At 50.4% G+C, this 23,103-nt stretch overlaps 2 protein-coding genes and 1 gene segment (V, D, J or C); 2 read left to right on the top strand and 1 right to left on the bottom strand.

Moving 5' to 3' along the window:
- LOC102996563 (solute carrier family 5 member 4) overlaps nucleotides 1–23,103 on the bottom strand; it is a 77,672-nt gene that overhangs the window by 13,043 nt on the left and 41,526 nt on the right. Inside the window, exons 2-3 of the mRNA XM_055080356.1 lie at nucleotides 7,574–7,659; nucleotides 7,382–7,483 (exon numbers count right to left, since the gene is read on the bottom strand). The gene's annotated coding sequence lies outside the window, so the exon portion shown is untranslated. The remainder of the gene's footprint in view (nucleotides 1–7,381; nucleotides 7,484–7,573; nucleotides 7,660–23,103) is intronic.
- On the top strand, nucleotides 7,101–12,603 carry LOC102975452 (immunoglobulin lambda variable 1-44-like). The segment is given in 3 exon segments: nucleotides 7,101–7,282; nucleotides 7,411–7,710; nucleotides 12,488–12,603. Coding segments are annotated over 3 exon segments (417 nt in total).
- On the top strand, nucleotides 17,627–22,679 carry LOC102975743 (immunoglobulin kappa light chain-like). The gene is made up of 3 exons (XM_055080674.1): nucleotides 17,627–17,678; nucleotides 17,779–18,092; nucleotides 22,257–22,679. Exons 1-3 carry the CDS (start codon nucleotides 17,633–17,635, stop codon nucleotides 22,677–22,679), a joined length of 783 nt encoding a protein of 260 aa, XP_054936649.1. The 5' UTR covers nucleotides 17,627–17,632.

Here is a 23,103-nt window from a genome sequence, read left to right as displayed (position 1 = left end):
TACATGAATAGCCCCTCCTCCCTGAGGCCACTGAAAGAGATAAGAGATGTCTGGGCAGCCCAGCTCCAGTTCAGGTGTCTCAGGAGGGCTGCATTCACCATGGCCTGGACTCCTCTCCTCCTCATGCTCCTGTCTCACTGCACATGTGGGGACATTCCTCAGAGACACAGAGCAGCCCCACAGTCTGTGTTAGCCTCTCTGGCTCAGAATCTCAGGCAACTCAACTCTGGTCCCTGCCCCAGCACCCACATGTGTCTGTGTTTGCAGGTGCCCTCTCCCAGCCTGTGCTGACTCAGCCATCCTCCCTCTCCTCATATCTGGGAGCATCAGCCAGACTCACCTGCACCCTGAACAGTGGCTTCAATGTTTGTACCAGCAGAAGCCAGGGAACCCTCCCAGGTATCTTCTTACTTTCCACTCAGATTCAGACAAGTACCAGGGCTCCGGAGTCCCCAGCAGATTCTCTGGATCCAATGCAATGATGCATCAACTAATGCTGAGATTTTGCTCATCTCTGGACTCCAGCCTGAGGACGAGGCCGACTATTATTGTGCTACATATCACGGCAACTCAAAGGCTTTCACAGTGTTCCAGACCCATGGGGAAGTGAGACAAAAACCTCCCCACTGCTCTGCTCACAAAGGAAGCCTGGAAGTTTCTTCCACCTCCCCCAGCATCGGGTGGGCCCTCAGAACTGCACAGACAGAACCTCTTAGACATCCCTCAGTCCTGGGCCAGAGACCCTCAGGTTGTGGCCACATCAGGGTCAGAAGAGACCTTGGCCCACAGGCCCTATCCCCTTGATTCCCCTGGTTCACTTCCTAGCTCCAAAAAGGCCTTAATCTTTGAGTCCTCACCTGTGAAAGGGAGATCAGGACATTGTCTACTTCATAGGGTTGGGGGAGGATTAAATGAAGTCACAGATATGAATTCATTGCAGTGTGTGGCCCAGAACAGCTGCTGTGATCATCGTCACCACTAATTCAGCCTAGTCTAGGACCAGATGCTCCCAGAATGTTCTCTTCCTATTCCCTGACTCCTGCTCCTCCCCTGCTCCCCATTCTCAAGACTCATCCATCAAGAGAGGGAATTTAAAGAGAACTTGTTTTTCACTTGGAAAAATCTAGACTGAAAACCTGGATCTTTCAAATACTAGACATGCATCATGGGCCTGCTCCTGAATTTCCCAGTGTGTCAGTGTCATTGTCTGTAGCGTGGACACAAAGTACCCACCTGATCAACATGGTGGGTAGAGTGCATGGGATGAGGTACACAGAGTAGTGACAAGAATGGTCAGTGCTGGGCTTCCCTGGTGGCGCAGTGGTTGGGAGTCCGCCTGACGATGCAGGGGACGCGGGTTCGTGCCCCGGTCTGGGAAGATCCCACGTGCCGCGGAGCGGCTGGGCCTGTGGGCCATGGTCGCTGAGCCTGCGCGTCCGGAGCCTGTGCTCTGCAACGGGAGAGGCCACAACAGTGAGAGGCCCGTGTGCCAAAAAAAAAAAAAAAAAAAAAAGAATGGTCAGTGCTGTCTTCCCTTCATGACCTCAAATGTCCACTGAACAGTGCTCTTAACTTGAGCCAGCCCTGGCTCCACTATCCAGAGAGCCTGGAAGAGACACCTCCCAATCATACAGACACTTTGGACTCAAGGAAAGAGTCCCAGACCAGGTGGGAGAGGGCGGCAGAGTGTGGGTGCAGCAGGTTGGGGCGGGTGCTGCTGGGCCTTCCCTGTGCTTCACCTGCAGTGTGCACCTGGCGTGACGGGTTTCTCACCCCCAAGAATGACTGTGGGAACTGCAACCTGTTGATGAGAGTTATGACCCAGAGGCTCTAAAGAGAAGAGGGCACCAGTGTGATTTCAGGGTTCCCGGCAGTATTTCCAAAGCTTAGAAATGGAACCTACAATGGTGAATCCTGATTAGAAAATCCAAAGTCAACCCCCCCCCTCCAGATTATAGATTTTCTCAACAGCTGCACTGGCCAGTCCCAGAAAAAGTGTGAAGATACCCTGCAACAAGCGGAGTGCTGATAGCCTGGTCTTGTGGGGTTATGTGGAGTGGGCAATTATGCACAGGGGGATATCTTGTTCCCTGACCTTCGCTTCCTTGTGACTGTGACCTCTCAAGGTCTTTGTGGGAACAGAGTACAGGCTTCCCTTGGGCCACCATTTATCACAGATTGCTCCACAGAATAGAACCCTGCAAAGGGCCAGAAAAAGCAGAGAGTAGGACAGAGATTTTGGTGAAGGGCTGTGTATGATTTACGGTTCTCTTGAGAGACAGAACCAATGGGACGCAACTCTATCTATCTATCTATCCATCCATCCTCAAGTGGGTTGGGCTGTGGACAAAGTGAGCAGGGACCCCAAATCTCACCTCCCCCTATTTTTTATATCTTTTAGGTTTCTGTTTCTTTCTAGGCTCTGCTGACACATCCATCCATAATGTTGGAGTGAGATCTCAAAAACAAATTCATTTATAGCGGAAAATCAGCAACATATAAATGAACAAGAAAAGCTTGCTATGGCCTGGCAAGAAAAGCATTAAGGCAAGAGTCCTGAACATGTGGACTGGGGAGATCTCGACTCAGTGCCATCTGAGACGGAAACTCTGGCTTCAGGTTGGCCAATGGATGGTTCCTGAGGGTCTCTTAGACCCTGTCCTACAAAAAAGCTGATCATTAGGTCCAGACATGGGACGATCTTGACACAGAGTTCCAGACCCTGGAGGACTGAAGACTCAGCCATCCCCTGTCCTCCCACCGTCAGGCTATAAATGTTGGCTGCCTGTGTCTAACATTACATCAAGGGTGACCTTGCTCCTAACTATGCCACCACCACCTGAGGACCTGAAGACTTTTCAAGGACTTGTGGCTTTGAGGGTGGCTGGACCATTTCTCACCCTCCTCACTGCTCCACAGGCAGAAACTTTATCTTCAGGACACAGAATCCTTCAGGGCAATTGATAGAAGGGCCAGAGGGAGGCTGACACCGGCCGTGCCCAGCACAGGAGTTAAAAACTACTGGAATTGGGGCTTCCCTGGTGGCGCAGTGGTTGCGCGTCCGCCTGCCGATGCAGGGGAACCGGGTTCGCGCCCCGGTCTGGGAGGATCCCACATGCCGCGGAGCGGCTGGGCCCGTGAGCCATGGCCGCTGGGCCTGCGCGTCCGGAGCCTGTGCTCCGCAACGGGAGAGGCCACAACAGAGGGAGGCCCGCATACCACAAAAAAAAAAAAAACAAAAAACTACTGGAATAGACCATAGGTCATCCATTTATCCAGTCCCCGGTCTTCATCTGTTAAGAACCCAAAGCTATAACTACTTTTTCTTGTCTGTACTCAAACCCTTCCTGGTGGCCCTCTTCCTGTCCTCCTGAGGCCACAAGCCTTCACCTACTATTCTGGTCTCCTGGGCCTGACCCTCACCTCTGGGTTAACATGTTCCTTGTAAGCTCCCCGCCCTTAGATGCCAGCCTTCCTTGTGAAGACTGTCCCTCCTGCAGACACAGGAAACCAGGGGTGAGGCTACTCTGAGAGTTGGCTGGAGGGAAAGGAGGGAACTGTGATGGCTGCGGATCCATGTCCTTAGTACCGTGTGTCCCTGATCTCTGGGCTGCCAGGATTGCAAATGTGTGGTTCTTTAACTAGATCAGGAGAACTATGCTACGGTTCATGAGGGCAAAAAGGAGACAACAGTCCCTGTTTTCTTATCATTCAACCAAGGCACTGGCCTCAGGGCTTTCAGTTCCTGGGAAGATTCTAGAAATGGAAGATGAAGGCTGTATAGCAGGAGTTGGGAATCAAACATGAGAATCAGTAAATGTTAAGCTTTGTAATAAATCAAAGAGAAATAAAAGGGAGGATCAGTCATGAGGGCAAAATGAATGAATTTGTTTCAAAAACCACCTTTTTTTGGCTCCTTTCTCAGTGCATAAGATTTGAATAGAAAAACACACTTTCCATTTTCAATAAATGCTTTAGAAGCTGCCACTTAAATTCTATCACCATTTCTGCCTTTATAAAAATAAATATAGAAATGAAGAAATACAGGAAACTTCCTTAATGGCTTAATGATTATGTATCTTTAAACTGGAGAAGAGCATTGTTCTTCCAGTAGAAATGCTAGAATTGTTTCCATTTTAATCTGACCACACATGATAGCTGCTGGCCTCTCCTGTGAAAGATTTTAACCTGGGATTTGCATCAAATCAATAATAGAAGTAAAAAAATATGAACATATTTTAAAACAAAGAATCAATTTACATAGAAGCCTAGAGATTGTACCAAAAATTCATTGGAATGAATATAAACATTTTCAAATTCTCAATTAATAAAAATACTATATAATTTTAAAATTATATAAATTTAAAAGTACTTCAAAGTGTATGTTGTTCTGGTCCCAGTATTAAAAAAAAAAGTAGAAACTTTGACCATATATGCAGGAAAACGAATAAAAATTCAGCAAGGAACATAAAGGAAAATTTGAAGAAGGGGTAAAATATTTTCTTACAGGAAAACACTGAGTAAAAATGTCAGAAGTGAGTAGATAGGTTATACAAACACTTTTATTATTTATATTATTGCTTATTTATACATGCTTTCCCTTGAGAAGGTGCGTGGGTGGGTGTAAGCAGAGGTGATGGTGCAGAGCCCTCCGATGTCAGAAGGAAGGATGGGTAAGTGATCAATGTCAGTAACTGACACCACACAGGGGTTACTGTACCTTCTGGAATGTAAGTCCTAATAAAATTTTATTGTATTTTAAAATTTATATTTTGTATGAATAATTATTGATTATGATCTTGTGTACGGAAAATCTTTTCAAACATAATAACTGTTTATCAAATTCAAAAACTGTAAGTTTAACTTAGAGGGAAGATACACCCTCATTACTCAGGACTGAAAGGTGTCCTGGAACATGGGACTTCCAGCGGTGAAACCAGGAACATCCAGGTTAAACAGGGATGAGTTATTTACCATATTATAATTGAACATGTGTAATAGGTGTTCAAACTGCTTTTCCAGAAATTTCATTTCTGGATGGTAGAATAATTTATCTGCTGAGAATGAGAAGGTAGGTGACATATTACAAGTTACAATTAGTAAGTTATAATTCAAATTACACGATCATCTTTATAGGACATGAGAAAGATGCCAATATCAGGAAAACTGAATTGGGCTAGCGCTCTGTGGGGAGAGCTATTGTGCTCATCTCTGCAGGTGCTTATGCACGATGAGAATTTCCTGAATGAAAACTTTGCACCATCAGAGAGCCACTGTCCAGGTCTGAGAAAAGAGCAGAGTTGTGGTGGATTAGATGGATTATGGAAGCCAAGTGAGTAACTAGAATAGACCTTAGGAATTTTATTTAAAAATGTGTAGGATGCCTGAGTTTTAACCTGGCAGAGTGGAGAGACCCTGTATAGCACATGGACTAAACTAGTAATAGAGCTAAACTAGTCATTTAGTAACTCTCATTCATTTCTGGTAGTCATGGCAAATGGCGTTGGCCAACTATGGAAGACAGACGAAGAGATTTTTAGAAAGCTAAGCATACTCTCACCGTACGATCCAGCAGTTGAATTAGGTGTTTACCTACATGAGTTGAAAAGGTGTGTCCACACAAGAAGCTGCACACAAATGTTTATAGCAGCTTTAGTCATAGTTGTTACAATCTGGAATCAAGCAAAATGGCCTCCAATAGCTGAATGGATAAACAAACTGTGGTACATCCACCCAATGGGACATTATTCAGTGATTAAAAATAAATGAGCTATTGGGCCACAAAAAGAAAGGGCGATACAAAAAGTAAATGCATATTACTAAGTGAAAGAAGCCAAATCTGTAAAAAGTAAAATACAGTTACTGTGTGATCCCAACAATATGATACTATGGAAAAGGCACATTTACTGTCTAGAGACAGTACAATGATCTAGAGTTGCCAGGAGATCGGGGATAGGAAAAAGAGGGCTGAACAGGTGGAGCAAAAGGGATGTTTAGGGCAGCGAAAATATTCTGTATGTTATTGGGACGGTGGTTAGGTCACATTACGCACTTGGTAAAACCCATAAAACTGTGTGACACCAAGAGCGAACTCCAATGGAGTTTAGTTGATAATAATGTATCAGTATTGGTTTATGCAGTTTTACCAGTTGCCCGAAACCTATGCAAGATGTTAAAATGGTGGAAATGTGGGGGGAGTAGGAGGAGTATGTGGGAATGCTCTATAGAACTGGATTTTTATCTGAAGGAATTACACATCTCCTTGTAATTAAAACCCAGACCAAAATTATGTCAACTGTGTATTTACAGCTCTAACCCTGCTCGTGGTTCCCAGCCCTGGAAGAGGTGAAAAACTAAAGAGTGAGGTTGGGGGTGGGGGGAGTTGGTCCAAAGAGGCCTAATCAATAGGAGCTGCATCTCATCTGGGATTTTCAAAATCCCGAAGGACTGAGACGACGAGATGGTAGGAGTGGGAGGGAGGGAGTGTAAGAGGTAAGAATTCAAAGAAGGAGATATTGGCCATTCAAGTAACTGAGAACAGTTGCTTTTAGCCTGTGCTGTGGGTTGTTGGGGGTAGGGAAGGCTCCTAGGAGGAGCTCCTTGGAAAGTGGCTGGAGAGCAGGAGAGGCAGGTAGAGACGAGCCATTGTAGTGACCTCAGGGGATGTAGGGTCATTGTCGGACTGTAAGGTCGGGGTGACACACTCCCGTTGGCCTTTCTACACTAACTCTCCAGCTGCAACGGGGATAAAACACACAAGTCAGGGAGGTGGGTTTGTGGGTCTCATCCTGGGAGGAGAAGGTGGTGGCCAGATACAGGTTAGTTTGGGTGGAGACTGGGGTGTGTGAGGCGGGGCTAAAGGCGGTCTCACCCACTGGGCTCAGCTCGGGAATGTCCATCCCAGTCCTAAGGGAGCCTGGGTGTGGACCACAGGGGACGCTTGTGCCTGCCCCTGAGGGTCTGTGGGGGGACTCTCAGCTGGGAATCCAGGACCTGGAGCCCTGCCTTGTGCCCTCTGCTCTGTGCTCACTGGTCCAGCCGCTGTGACCACCCAGGGCCCAGGGGAGGTTCCCCAGCCCCACCCCGTGCTCAGGTCTCACCCAATTTTGGCCCAGGGTCCCCGGGGGAGGGGTCATTTGCATGGAGGGGTCCTCTGCTCTCCCATGAGGGACAAGGTAAGAGAGATTCTGTGTAGGTCCCCTGTGGGCTCAGAAGCAGAGCTGGGGCGTCTCCACCATGGCCTGGACCCTTCTCCTCCTCGGCCTCCTCGCTCACTGCACAGGTGAGAGGCGGTGGAAGGCGGGAGAAGGGATTCGGGGACACCTGGGCCGCTTTATTCCTTCTTGTGGAGAACATGCTGTGGACAATGGCCCAGACTCACTTCTCTGTGTGTCCCCTCCTCTGTTCCAGGGCCCTGGGCGCAGTCCGGGCTGACGCAGGAAGGCTCCCTGTCAGGTTCTGTGGGACAGAAGGTCACCCTCTCCTGTACCGGAAACGGCAACAATGTTGGAGCTAATATCGTGAACTGGTACCAACAGATTTCTCACGGGGCCCCCAAAATCACGATGCTCACAGGTTCTCTGCCCTCAGGGATCCCAGACCTGTTCTCTGGCTCCACGTCTGTCAACACGGCCTCTCTGACCATCTCGGGGCTCCAGCCTGAGGACAAGGCTGATTATTACTGTTCAACGTGGGATGACAGCATCAGTGGTAACATAGCGCACATGACCCACGGGGAACTGAGACAAAAACCCACCCCCTCTCCCCGTGATCACCCCCATGACTGCCTGTGACAAATAAGGAGGGTGACCGTGGCCCACCTTACAGTGTGAGGGTCTGACTGTCCAGCACCCACCCACTTTAAAGGATCAGTGACACAGGATCTGTCTCATACTGTTTTCATCATAGTTTCATTGAGATATACTGTGCATGCCAACAGGTTCACTGGTTTAATGTGCACAGTACAAGGGTGTTTAGCATGTTCACAGAATTGTGTAACTATCACTATATTCTATATTCTTTTTTTTTTTTTTTTTTGGCCTTGCAGCGCGGCATGCAGGATCTCAGTTCCCAAAGCAGGGACTGAACCCGTGCCCCCTGCAGTGGAAGCTCAGAGTCCTAACCATTGGACCACCAAGGAAGTTCCGGATCACCATATTCTAATTTTAAAACCTGCCCACATTCCTCAGAGAACGTCCCCACCCATTCGTGATCACACCTCATCACACCTCTGCTCAGTCCTAGGGAACCACTGCTCCACTTTCTGTCTTTACAGATTTGCCTGTTCTGGACATTTCATATAGATGGAACCAGAAAATAGGTGTCCTTTGTGACTGTCTTAGTTCAGTTAATTCTCTTGCATAACATTTTGAAGTTCCATCCGTGTGGGTCAATATCCATTTTTTATTGCAAAATAATACTCCATCGTATGAGCTCACCACCGTTTGTTTACCCTTCAGGGACATTTGAGTTGTTTTTTTTCTTCTCTTGGCTATTATGCAAAATGCTGCCAGAAATATTTGTGTACAAGTAGTTAGGTGTTGTTTTGTTTTGGGTGGAAGTATGTTTTCACTTCTCTTGGGTAGATACCTAGGAGTGGCATAGCTGAGTCCTATGGTAACTACGCTAACGGTACATTTTGAGATTTGAGGAACTGTCAGATGTTTTCCAACACAGCTGCCCTGGTTCGCATCTCTACCAGCAATGTATGTGGGTTCCAATTTCTCCCCGTCTTCACCAGCAACTGTTATTATCTCTCACTTTATTTTATAGCCCTTCTAGTCTGGGTGAAGCAATATGTCATTGTAGTTTGCATTCCCCTGATGACCCCTGATGCTGAGCCCCTTTTCATGCTCTGTAGGAGGCTCTGAGGCCCTCCCCGTGGATCACTGTCCTTAAGAACCTTTAAAATGAGTCAGTGCTGAAATCACACACTCAGCCTGTTCCCCTGGACTCAGCAGAAAGCCCTTGTTCAGGGACAGAATCGCTCTCAGAGACCAGGGAATGGGCGGCATCCCCCTCTTATGTAAGGACCACTAGGCAGGAGTGTTCTGGGGTCTGCCTGGGGGGCACTGCAACTTCAAGCTCACACCTTCCACAGGGCTGTTCTGGAGCCTCCCCTCTGAGCACGACTCTCCCTGTCACCACTTCAGGAAAACACCAGCCCAGCAGGAGACCCCCTGATCCCTCAGCAGAGGCCCCTCCCCTGGGAACCAGGACTTGGACGCAGCTTGGATGCCCCTCACCTCCCCCACGCAAGACCGTTGTCAGGAACCACTCAGTCCACACGGACTCCGACAACCTCCTGACAATGAAAACGTACAGACATCCCAGGAAAGATGAACATTCCATACAGGGGATAAAACAAGACTTGCATACATGTAGAAACAGATCCATTGATGCTCAGGATGGATTGCAATGAAAAAATCTGAAAATTATGCTTATTTAGCTTATCAATAGTTTCTATTTACTTAAAAAAATACCTGTCAGAATTTTGGAGAAATCAGACCTTTTTTCTAACATTTGTGTGAAAAAATTTAAATCCAGGAATAGCCTAGGACATTTTACAAATGAACAAAAATGAAGAGGGATATACACGACTAGATAGTGACACATATTTACAGCAAAAATAAAGATTGTGAGGCTACTATAGAAACCACACACAACAAACAGACAAACAAAAAATCAATGTACACTGTGTGGGAATCCCAGGAACTGGGAACCACCCTGGATGTGTGAAAGGAGACAGGGACCAGGTGAGCTGCAGAAACTGCTGGGCCCTCAGGTCCTCAGGTCACCGTGAAGTTGTGCTCTGTGACCCACAGGGGGCGCCATGGGACTGCCTTGGGGTCCCTGCACGGCTGCTCAGGGAGGACCTTTCACTCCAGGAGCTGGCATGGGGGCGGGGCCTGTGCTCCCTGGTGGGGACTCAGCAGTGTGTCCTCTCTGGCTGGCAGAGGCCCCTGAGCAGGGACGTGCGTGGTCTCAGCAGGTGCTTCCTCCCAGGGGGTCCCAAGGGGGAAGCCGCCCTCCATCCCCCTGAGTCTGGGCTGTGAGCTGAGCTCCAGCACCAGGGCTCAGGGAGGGGCTGGGCGGGCCCTGGGTGGACACCCATTTGCACGGGAGCCCCTCCTCTGGCAGAGGCTGGGGGAGAAAAGGAGGCCTGGGGCAGCCCAGCCCCACTGTGGGGACCAGGGGGCTGTGAGCACCATGGCCTGGACTCCTCTCCTGTTCGTGCTCCTGTCTCGCTGCACAGGGAGGGCCAGGCCCCGGGGACCAGGTCTCAGTCCCCAGCCTGCATCAGCCCGTGTGGCTCAGACTCCTGGAATCTTTCCTCCAGCTCCTGCCCCATCTTCCCCCTGTGTCTGTGTCTGCAGGGTGCCTCTCCCAGCCTGTGCTGACTCAGCTGCCCTCCCTCTCTGCATCTCCTGGAGCATCAGCCAGACTCACCTGCACCCTGAGCAGTGGGTACAGTGCTGGCGGCTACCACATATTCTGGTAGGAGCAGAAGCCAGGGAGCCCTCCCCGGTACCTCCTGAGGTTCAAGTCAGACTAATAAATAAGCACCAGGGCTCCGGGGTCCCCAGCTGCTTCCCTGGATCCAAAGAGGCCTCAGCCAACGCAGGGCTCCTGCTCATCGAGGAAGTGAGACAAAAACCCCTGGGTCCACAGACCTTGGCTCTGAGCCTCTTTTCAGTGAGAAGCTTCTATGGAGGGATCTGCAAGGGAGGCTTCTCTGCACTGAGATCTCTGTGAATGGAGAGAGGAGAAACACAGGGTCGTGCCTGTGACCCGAGACAGCGCAGGTGTCCCAGGAACCCGCACAGGTGAGGACAGAGCCCACCTGCCCCTCCCTCAGCGTCTGGAGTAAATTCACCAGAGTAGGTGCTGTGTCCGGACCCAGAAATGCTCCCAGCACAGTCACGTCCCTCCTCATTTCCTTCATCTCATCCCACAAATTGTGAGTCCTGGGCTCTACGGATGTCCCCACAGCTCAAATACTGACACAATCTCTGCTTTCTTCTCCCTCCTCCCTCCTCAACCTCTTTACTGTGCTGTAAACAGGGCTGCATTTTCCTAAAACTCAGGGGTCATCCAGCCTCTGAGTAATTGCATGGGAAACTATGGATTATTTCTTCCTTCAGAATTAACTGAGACCCCACACGAGGTGAGTCCTGAGGATTTAGCAGAGGAAGCCCTGGCTCCATCTCTCAAGATGGGCTGTGTTTTCTTCTGCCCCAGAATTCTCTGAAATTCACCTCAACTGCAGAAACATTTTCCTCAGGTCCCTGAAGTCCGAATCCTCCTCTCTTTTCCGAAATCAAACTAGACAATCTCCCCTGGTCCCCCAGCTGCAGACACCTGGACCCAGCAGGGCCCGCGAGCCTCGGCTCTGGTGAGGGCGCAGGAAGATGGGGCTGTGGCCCCCCTGCCCCGTGCTTCCTGGGCCTGTAGACCCGCAGCTGTGGTGTCAGGGCTCCGTCCTTCCCAGTCCTGCAGGGAGGACAGGGAACAAGCATCTCCACTCCACGTGACCTGGGCTTCTGTTCTGTGGAGTTGCTAACAGAAGTGTCACCCTGATTCCTCCTTCCATCTGAAGGAGATCCTGCTCCAGGGACGCGGCTTCCTGCCCATGGCCTTCCTCAGCCCCAGCCCCGGAGCCTGGAGGCTCGTACAGAGAAGCCACCCCAGGGATGGGTTTGCTTGGAGAAGCAACCTCAGGGGTAGAGAAGCCACAAGAGGGACAGGGGTCACTGGGGCTCAGGGTGGACTTTGAGGGAATGGCTTCCTGAGGACACACGGGCACAGCCTCTGTCACACACACACACACACACACACGCACACACACACACACACACACACACACACACACACACACATATACACACTGCCCTGGACTCTGCAGGTTCCAGGCTTCTCTGTCCCTCCAGGAATCAGGGGTCCGTCTGTGCTCACCCAGCCGTCCTCAGAGTCAGGCTCCCCAGGAGGCAGGATGTCCCTCCGCAGAGAACACCAGTGACAGTGACAGTGACAGAACTGGGTCCTGGGTCAGGGATGGCCAGGATGCCCGACCCCCTTCTCTGCTGGGATGAGTCTGACCCTCAAGATCCCAGAGCGAGTCTCTGCTCCCTGTCGGCCACTCAGCCCCCTGGACAATCTCAGGTCCAGACGGTGCCTGAGGCTGATCCGGACAATTATTCTGGGACGGCGGCCTCAGAGCTGTGCTTCAGGCCCGTGGGGACATGAGGCACAACCCCCACACCCTGTGCTGTCCGGGCTGGACTGTCACTCACTCACTCACCACCCCTGACACCCAGGCGGGACCTCTGCTCACAAGGCTCCTGTCCCAGCCCAGAGTCACAGGGCCTGTCACCTCAGGGACATCGTCCACATTGTCTCCACTCCCCACGACTCAGACCTGGGACATCTGACAGAAATTCCTGGGTCCAGTGGGAGTGGGAAATAGAAATTCGTCCCTCTAGTGATCGGGTGTTTGGAGGAGGGAGCTCTGTCTCCCTCCTGACAGAGCTGGACACAGGGAGCAGGTGTCACAGATAAGAACAAACACAGCTCCATGCTGGATCTGGTCCTTTAGCTCCAACGTCTGTGGTCTGTGGCCTGAGCTTAGTCAGGCTGGCTCTGCATCTTGAAAAGGAATGACATCTGCAGCCTAAAATATGCAGAATAGCCCTTTGTCAGGGCTCTGCCTTCCAGGCTTGACATGGGAGGTCAAGGTCTAACACTCTTCATTCATATAGATACAGAAAGGTGCAGAACCGAGAATAACCTTTGTCTTGTTGGAGGTTTCCAGGAACATCCTGACCGGACCTGCGTGGACAGCTGCACAAAGGGTCATCGCATCGCCTCCGGGGACTGGTCTCCACCAAGAAGTTTGCAACAAGCAGCCACACCCTCTCCCCTTTCAGTTTAAAAGAAGCCTGAATTTTAACTCTGGAAAATGTCTTTGGGACACTAGACTGCCATCTCCTCTGTCTGCTGGCTTTCCAAGTAAAGTCATTATTCCTGGTCCCAAGACCTCGTCTCTCCATTCATTGGCCTGTCGTGGGGTGAGCAGTACGGGTTTGACTGGGCACCAGAGCAAACAGAATCACCGGGTGCCCAGCTACGAACTATCCCTTGCGCGGTTGGTGGGATGACAGGGAAGTGGACATCCAGTACCTGTGACTGGGAGGCCCGCTGGTCCTCCAACCGTTCCCTGCAGGTCTCCTGCCCCTGGTCCAGAGCCTCTGCTCTGTCCCTGATCCTGAAGGCTTAAGCGAGCTGAGCTGCTCTGTTTCTCTTGAGCTCTTGAGAAGCTCCTGATCTCCAGGCCCGGGAGACCCTCCTCAGTAAGGACGTGGCCTTCAGACCCTTTGCTTGCTACTTTCTCCAGTTTAACCCCACGACTTCAAATGCCGTTCCCACTCTGTTTCTCTGTTGGGGATGATATTGGATAAATACCAGTTGTCCTGGCCTTGGACCTTATAAATCCAAACCACCATTAAATCCATGAAGCTCTTAACAAAAATCATTGATCAGGGACTTCCCTGGTGGTCCACTGGTTAAGAATACACCTTCCAATGCCAGGGACACGAGTTCAATCCCTAGTTGGGGAACTAAGACCCCACATGCCGTGGGGCAACCAAGCCCACGCATCGCAACTACTGAGCAGGTGGGCCACAACCAGAGAGCCGCGCGCTACAACTTAGACCTGATGCAGCCAAAAATAATATAAATAAATGAATAAACATTAAAAAAATCATTGATCAGAGGATGACGCAGATTAGGGAGCGGGTCATGAGGGTTCCTTAGGTCAGAAATGCAGGAAGAACTTCTTAAAAAGGGTGAGAGTTGCATTTACAATAATATTCTTTTTATGTCAACCTCTTATTGACAGAAATTGTAAATAAATGTCTATAAATTGGAAATGTATACATTTAGTACATTAGAGAGTCAAAAGAAATTAATTACTGCCAGAAAAACATTCACAGGTCAAAGAGAACCCACAGATGTAATAAAGAACAATAGACATTGTTCCCCTAACATTTTGATATTCTCTGGGCAAAGACATAAATAAAAGTCAAAGAATGTACAATGGGGACTGGGTGACCAAAACAGGAAATTGTATAACAACAACAAATAAACAAACATGCAATTGTGACCCACATAGATTTCCTACCAGGTAGCTCCAGGCCTGCGGGAACTGAGACCAGGACTCCTTTCTCATCTGTGGGAGGTGGGGCCACCCAGCAGCTTCCTGCTCAGGTTCTGGCTGGAGCTTCTGCTGCCGCCCTGGGTCCAGGTTCATCCCTGGGGGGCTGCCGGGGTGTGGGGGCTCCTCTTTCCCCTCTGTCCTCCAAGTCCCTTCAGCAGCCCATTCCTAGGAGGGGTCTCAAAGGACACAGAAAGTCCGTGTGTCCATCGCTGGGGCTGCAGCGCTCTTTGCCCTGAAGCTCAGGGGTTGAGGTGGGGGTCGGTGGAGGTCATCTCAGACCTGAACTCTGACTCGGGAACCCTGAGCCTCCATCACTGGGGTCATCTGCCAATTCCCAGGAGTTTCTAGAGCTATGACCCCTCTCATCAGCCCTCAGGATGAACGCCTGTGCTTTGCTCACAGGGGAGATTTCTTCGGACACTTTTGCACTGACACCAGAGCATCTAAGGTGCGTCATACATTTGGGTCTTTTGGAACAACTACCTCTCCATGCCCCTCAATGATCAACCATTGATTCTTCCTGTTTAATTGCGGTGCCTAACACTTGCTGAATGGTGCTGAATAATAATGGAGCTAAAAGTCACATTGGCTGCTCCTGATTTGTGGCGTTTCCACAAATTATTGTCACCAGGCACCAATCAGAGAATAGTGGGTGCTCTTACCAGAGAATAGTGGGTGCTCTTACCATATATGTTTCACAAATCACTACATAAGTTTTTGATACATTAATGACATTTTTCTCAAACTGAAAAGAGAAAGTGTTTTGCCTTTCCCTTCCCCCATAATTAGTGGAGGCAGTGCGGGGCCATTTCAGTTCCTTAGATGGTCACACGTCCAGGGCCGCCCCTTTGTGTGGCTCATCTCACTGTCCCCGGGCGGCAGACCCCACCTCAATATTCCCACGTCTCCATCGCCTGTTACCTGCCCTACAAAAAGGAGAAGAAACACTTACCACAAACCCTAACCGGACTCTACCTAGGGTCTCCCACAGGATTAAGAGGAGTAACGACCTACAAAAAGCCGTTGGCTTACTAGTTACTAAAAATGAAGAAGCACAAAGGATATTTTAAAAAATTCCATTCATGAGGGCATCAAAAAGACTAAAATACTTAGGACTAGGATTAGCCGAGTAGGTGAGAGGCTTATAAACTGAAAACTACAAAACATTGCTGAGAAAAATTAAAGCAGATGTAAATAAGTGAAAGGAGACCTGGGTTCATGGATTGGAGGACTACATCCTGTGAAGGTGTTGCTCAATCCTGCCCAATTGATCTGCACGTTCAAAGCAACCCCATCATGTGCTCACTTCTCCCAGTTTAATCCCCAAAGGTCCACAGATCACCCCACTCTGGTTCTTTGGGAGGAAGGTGGAAAAATATCTGTTCTTTTGGACCTAGATATTAGATACCCAACCCCTGGAATTCTACTCCATGGCAAAGACAGGCATCAAAAGGTCTGTGCCACCCTACAAATGACAGAATACAGAGATCCATAGGCAGACACACTCCCAGTAGGGTGAAGAGCAGTCATGCCAAATTGGAGTAGCTGGTAGCCCTCCACCTCTGCACACACTTGGTGAGAGAAAGAGTTACCACGCTCACCCAGCCACATCTCCAGACCCCACCCATCCCCTTGGAGAAGTAAGTGTCCCAGGTGACTGACTACATGCACTAGGAACAGAAAGCCCCCAGACCCAGAAGACAAACTGGTATACTCCCCCCAGCAACACAGCCTAGCCTCTCACAATCGCTGGGGTCTAGCTGCAGTAAAACACTTCAGCATTCACATAATATTAACAGCTAGTATTTATTAATAACAAACACTTCATTATTCTCATAACATTAAAAGCTAATACTCATTGAGTGCTAGGGATTGGTAATATGGTAGGCTGCATTCCAAAACTTGGCACATGTTAGCCATTTAAAAAAAAAGGCCTGTGCCGGGTGGGCTGAGGGGACCTGACAGGAGAATCTAAAACAACCACCACAGTGACAACGTCAAACTGTAAGAGAACCACGGAGAATTAGGATGAGGTCTGAGCCACTTTGATACTCACAACCTTACACCTTTTACATGCCTTAAGGTGAAGGTGGACCCGTAATGACCCCAGACCCCTGGTAGGGGCAAACTCACCTGTCAGGTGATCCTGAAATATCTGAGAACAATCACTGTGCAATTATTCCTTCTAATTCTCCCTTTTTCTCTTAAGTGTTAAATCCTCCTTATCTTCAAATTTGATGCACACAAAATTACATATCTTTCCCACTGTAGTACAGGAACTTTGTTTAATAGGCACCAAAGCATCTAGTGTGGATCTGTCTGACAGGATTTGAGGCCTCAGACACATAATGAGAAAGGAACACAATTACCACGCACATTGTGTGAAACAGACACTGTAGCAGCAACTCTGAAATGAATATAAAATAACACTTCATATCACACTGTGAGGACAAGAATTTTGTGGCCGTACTTCAAAACTTACTGGAGACTTTTTCTCCTCCCACACTCCTCTTTCATCCTAACCCCCCACCTGCTCTTCCTAGCAACTTCTGCTCCATATCAGACCGTTTAGGGAAATTCAGATAAAAATGCTCCATGATGTTCACACCAACGTGTTCAGATACAGTATAATTTTAATTTCTGATTATGAGTCACATGTTTTCCTATTTTTATCTGATGTTTTGGAAGAATCTCAGAATTTAATGGTTGTATTATTACTTTTCTTCTAAAAAACTGCAGGTACATTGAAGCCACCCTAGTTTCTTGATGGCTTCTCAGAGAAAAGGGGAACTGCCCCCCACGTCTGGTGCTGGTCTGGGTGTCAGCATGCCCAGCCCAGATGCACTGGACTGTTGTGACCAGCAATGGTGTCAAAGACTGTGTCGGCGGAGACCCCGGTCCCTCCACAGACCACACAGGACTCTGTGGGTCCGCACTGGGTTTCCTGCTGGAGGAAGCAGTGCCCACCAATCCTCCACAAGGAGCAAGAAGTGATTCCACTGGGGAGGGAGGGAGGTTCACTGTCACGGGATGAATGTGATGTTTGGGATGGACTAGATCCCTGGGGCCAGGAGGTGGAGAGCACATCCATTTATAACTCAGCCTTCAGGCTCTGCAGAGAAGAATTCAGGTTTGAGAAACGTAGGACATGGGGGAGCTGATTAGGGGAAGGATGTCACCCCCATCACTCAGTGTCTCATCCCTGTGCTGTCCCCAGTCTCTGTGAAGTCCCAGCATCTGCCTCCTTCCAGACCTCCCCCAGGGGACATCAGGTGACACTGGGCACAGAGAGGCAGGAAGCTGATTTGCATGAGGCCCCTCCTCCTCCTAATGGGTCTCGGAGGGGTGAAAAGGCCCGAGGACCCCACACTCCAGCCCAGGAGGCTGAGGAGGCCGTGTCCTGGGAGTGTCCCCACCATGGCCTGGATGGCGCTTCTGCTCGGGCTCCTCACTTACAGCTCAGGTCAGGCGCTGGGACTCTGCATCCTTGGGGGCACCTACAAGCAGGGCCTCAGGGGATATTGTCTCCATAACAAGCCCTGTCTCTCTCCTGTCCGTTTTAGGGGTGGATTCTCAGACTGTGGTCCAGGAGCCATCAGTGTCAGTGTCTTCAGGAGGGACGATCACCCTCACCTGTGGCCTTAGCTCTGGGTCAGTCACTACCGGTTACTACCCCAGCTGGTACCAGCAGATCCCAGTCCAGGCTCCCCAAACTGTTATCTACTACACAAACAGCCGCCCCTCTGGGGTCCCTGGTCGCTTTTCTGGATCCATCATTGGGAACAAAGCTGCTCTCACCATCACGGGGGCCCAGCCTGAGGACGAGGCTGACTATTACTGTAGTCTCTACGTGAGTAGTGGTAATTACTATTGCACAGTGATATAAACGCATGGGGAAGTGTACCAAAACCTACTCATGTGCTCAGAGGGCTCAGCCCTTAGAGGCAGGAAAGGCAGAGAGAGTGTGGAAACGGTCAGCACCCCGTGGGGAGTGAGGCTCCGGGGCCCCATCTCCTGTCCAGTGGTTCATGGCCACGTGCCTCCTCCAGTCTCTCCTAGGTGTGTCCATCTCTCCAAGGGGACCCCTCTCTGACTACAGATGGGGAGGGGGCCCAGCTCCCTATCATATCAAACAACAATGACACTGAGGGACCCTAGTATGACCAGCACGACTATTCTTGTCCAAAGAGAATTAACAGACATACCCAACTTCATTAATTTGATGATGGAGAATAAATTAATATTTATGATTTTTTCATATATGCACAACAGCTAGATCCATAGCACATTTGCTGATCTGTTTATATACCATATGCTTATAGTCATTGCATCGTGAAGCTAATGATGGAAAATAAGCATTTAAAAAATTCCATGTTCGATGGTGTCCTAGAGAGAGTTCCTGCTCTTTTATAGCCTTTCCCCACACTTTTTAGCTTTTCTGATTTTGAGCATCACTTAATTAAAGCTGACATAGTTTGTTTTTTTTTTTTGCGGTACGCGGGCCTCTCACTGTTGTGGCCTCTCCCGTTGGCGGAGCACAGGCTCCGGACACGCAGGCTCAGCGGCCATGGATCACGGGCCCAGCCACTCTGCGGCACATGGGATCCCCCCGGACCAGGGCACGAACCCGTGTCCCCTGCATCGGCAGGCGGGCTCTCAACCACTGCGCCACCAGGGAAGCCCCTGACATAGTTTTATATGTAATTTTATATATAGTTTTATATTTTGTAGTGTAATATTAAAATTCCTTTACATTTTACTGATGACTACATTGGTAGATTTTAAATATGTGTATGTTTCATTTTGGAAAGGGCTGCTTTCTGAGAAATTGAACAATTAGTGTCTATCACTAACTGTGCTCACAGTACAGGGCATGGCCGTGTATGTTCATGGACTGACAGTGACCAGCCGTCAGCCCAGGCCCCCAGCATCACTTCCACCCAGAGCTGGACTTCGACCAGGAGCAGCAGGGGGCGCTGTGGGTCTCCCCAGGGTCTGCAAAATGGGCGCCCCCTGCTGTGTGACCCCCCAAACTCCCCAGTCTGGGGCATTGGGGCCTGTGTGTGTGATGGGGACTCAGCAGTGTGTCCTCTCTGAGCTGGGCAGGGTTCCTGCTCACAGGTCACAGTGGGTTTTGGCCACTGCTTCCTCCTGCTTCCTCCCGGGGGTCAAACTCTGAGTCTCACCCATCTCACCCCAATTCCCTAAACTCACCCATCTCACCCCAATTCCCTAAACTCACCCGTCAAAGGAAGGGAGTTGAAAGAGATCCCGTCGGTACTTTAGAAAAACAATGCCCACAACACAACAGGACTGAAAACGGGGCTCTGAGGCCATGAGGGACAGTGTGGGACAATCCTGAGATGGCCCCTCCCCACTGGGAAACTGCTCAGGACTCCAGGGGGTCTGGCCATCCGTGTGCTCACTGGGCCACGCTGACCTGCCAGGACCCAGGGGTCACCAGGAGCCAGGCACCTCCCCCCAGGTCCCTCCTTATCCCTGTGGGCACCCAGAGCAGGGAGGCCAGGAGCACAGACAGCAGGTCTATGTGCAGATGTGACTCTGCCCCATGTGGATCTGGGGGATAGAAAGGGACTTCGGGGAGCACAGTCCCCACACCAGCGCTGAGGGCTCCGTGTCTGAGGCTCCACCGTGACCTGGGCGCCCCTCCTGCTCACCTCCTCTCTCCCCACATGGGGGGAAGACCTCACCTGGGGGTGGGCCGGGGACCCCCAGCTCTGCTCCTCAGCCCTCTCTCCTGCACAGGGAGCAGGGTCCTGCTCTCAGCCTCCTCTCTGTTTCCTCACAGTGACCGCGTCCCCGGGACAGACGGCCACACTCTCCTGCCCTGAAAACAGCAACAACGTTGGCAGCAAGGGGGCAGCTTGTGCAGCAACACCCTGGCTGGGTCCCCAAACTCCTGACCCACAGGTGTCACAACCGGCCCCCAGGGTCTCAGAGAGGTTCTTGGGCTCCAGGTCAGGCAGCGGGGCCTCCCTGAGCATCTCTGGGCTCCAGGCTGAGGCCAAGGCTGATTATTCCTGCTCAGCCTGGAACAGCAGGCTGGCTCCTCACCCGGTGCTTCACACCAGGGGGGTGGTGAGCCCCGAGCCCTGAGCTCCCGGCTTCACCGGGCACGTGGGGCTCACAGAGCACCGGTTACTGTCCCCGGACAAGACCGGGCTGGGTTCCCACTGACACTGATGGGTGCGATACCGGTTATTAAAAGTAATAATGTCAGTGAATGGAGCTGAGGCTGTATAAACATATGCACCTTCACATGCACTAAGACTTAGTAAAAACAGGATTTCAGGGTTTAATTAAGGGGGTAATCTTTTCCCTGACTTTTCTTTCTGTTCCATTTGAAGGAGCTGGAGTCACAAGCTCAGAGGGTCCACTTCCCTGACCTCGAGTGAGCGTTCACCAGCCTCACCAAGAGCCACCCTCTCCCTTCTTCTGACCTTGGCACATGCCCTGACCTCTGGCCCGAGGGCTCTGCCCGTTTCTGCAGGGGGATCACCTGACTCCTCCCTCACATTCCTGCTGACCCATCACAGCTTTGTTCAGGCTCCTTTGTCCCCACCCCTGAGCACACTCCAACCTGCACACAGGACATGTCACCACATGTGTGGCCCGCCGCTCCCTGGCACTGTCCTTTCATACACATGTGCAGTGTTTGCACAGCAGGCAGGGCTGGGCTGTGGGGCTACAGTTCACAGAGATGCACATTTTGGAAATATGGTCAGTTTCCATGGAGATGAGAGTTCCAGGGTGAGAGTACTCCTGTCTCCAGGGTGGACCTGGAAAGGCCCCGTCACCCCACTCTCCTGGGAGTAACATCAGCAAAGCCTGCTGTACAATGGGACACTCTGCAAGGGGGCTGGGACATCCCAGTGGCTGGAGGAGGTGCCTGTGGCCAGCAGGGGGCGCAGTGCAGAGTCCCAGAGAGGGGGCTGGGCCAGACAGCGGGGAAACCACTCAGGGCTCCAGGGCGCTGGGCAAACTGTCCTCCCTGATGTGGGACCCTCCTTCCTTTGAGGCCCGGTCACCAAGGAGCTCCTGGTGGCCTCCCTGACCACAGGGTTCAGATTCGGGTCACCTCCTCCGAGTCCTCTGTGGGGTCTTTGCCACGTCTGGGTCAGGGAGGGGCTGTTAGAAGGTGAGGAGTCAGAAGGTGTCTCCAAGGAGGAGCCGGGCTCCTGGGAGCGTCTGTGCCGACGGTGAGACAAGCTTGGGGGCAGAGGCCCCACAGGGAAACCTGTGTGCACTTCGGCGTGTGTGAAGAGTGTGTATTAGCATATTATAAATGTGTCGTTTGTTTCTATTTTATGTGGGTTTTGCTATTATTGGTGTTAAATTTATTTTTTAATGTCTTAATATAAAACACAAGTTGTATATTTGAAAAAATGACATTTAGATTCAGTATCTATTTATTAAACCGGTATAAATATTTCTTTGTTGACATTTTTTGGGGAACATTTGGATCAATATTCATTGATAGTGGTTTATCAGTGTTCCTCTTTGGTGTTCAATTTATCTGGTGTATGTATAACTGTTTTAAGTGCTGTCTCAAAAGAACTAAGAAATTTTAAATATTTTTCAATGTTTTGTAATGAATACACAAAGCAAATCTATTGGAACCATATGATTGCTGAAGGTTTCTTAGCTATTCCCAATAAAATGTATATATCATATCTTTCGGCAGAAATTCAATAATAAATTTTTTTACTTTGGAAAGTAGTGCATTTACGTATTTTCTCAAATAGAGCCAATGTTGTATCTTTGTTGAAAAGCATGCATTTTAATACCTTTTTTTCTACCAGTTATGTTATTTTTTCCGTTTTCCACATGTTACCAGCAGGGGGCGCCGTGGGACTGCCCTGGATCCCTGCACAGCTGCTCAGGGAGGACCATTCACTCCAGGAGCTGGCATGGGGGCGGAGCCTGTGCTCCCTGGTGGGGACTCAGCAGTGTGTCCTCTCTGGCTGGCAGAGGCCCCTGAGCAGGGACGTGCGTGGTCTCAGCAGGTGCTTCCTCCCAGGGGGTCCCAAGGGGGAAGCCGTCCTCCATCCCCTTGAGTCTGGGCTGTGAGCTGAGCTCCAGCCCAGAGCTCACCTGCACCCTGAACAGTGGGTACAGTGTTGCCAGCTATGTTATAACCTGGTACCAGCAGAAGCCAGGGAGGCTTCCCTGGTACCTTCTGTCCTACAACTCAGACTCCATTAAGGACCAGGGCTCCGGGGTCCCCAGCCGCTTCTCTGGATCCAAAGATGCCTCGGCTAACACAGGGCTTCTGCTCATCTCTGCGCTGCAGCCCGAGGACGAGGCTGACTATTACTGTGCTACAGTTCACAGCAACACTGGTACTTACACGGTGCTCCAGACCCACAGGGAAGTGAGACTAAAAGCTCCCCTGTGCCCTCCCCCTAGACAGTCACTGCTGCTCTTCCTGGACCACGTCTAACTCAGGGTGACCTTCTGTTGTCACTTCTGAATTTCCTGAGAATGACAAATCTGACCCTGTCATATGCTTTTCCTCCCCTCAAATCTGAGACTGACCCACTGCTCTGATACCTCAGCCTGCTCATGTTTTCACAGACAAAACTTCCATGCTCAGAGATAAAAATCTCCAAGTGGGGACTTCCCTGGCGGCGCAGTGGTTGAGAATCTGCCTGCCAATGCTGGGGACACGGGTTTGAGCCCTGCTCCTGGTAGATCCCACATGCTGCGGAGCAACTAAGCCCGTGTGCCACAACTATTGAGCCTGCGCTCTAGAGCCTGTGAGCCACGACTACTGAGCCCACGGGCCACAACTACTGAGGCCCGTGTGCCTAAAGCCCATGCTCCGCAACAAGAGAAGCCACCGCAATGAGAAGGCCGCGCACCGC

This window comes from Physeter macrocephalus, chromosome 19 (genome assembly GCF_002837175.3).
Source record: "Physeter macrocephalus isolate SW-GA chromosome 19, ASM283717v5, whole genome shotgun sequence".
Lineage (NCBI taxonomy): Eukaryota > Metazoa > Chordata > Mammalia > Artiodactyla > Physeteridae > Physeter > Physeter macrocephalus.
This window is presented reverse-complemented; position numbering and strand designations above follow the sequence as displayed.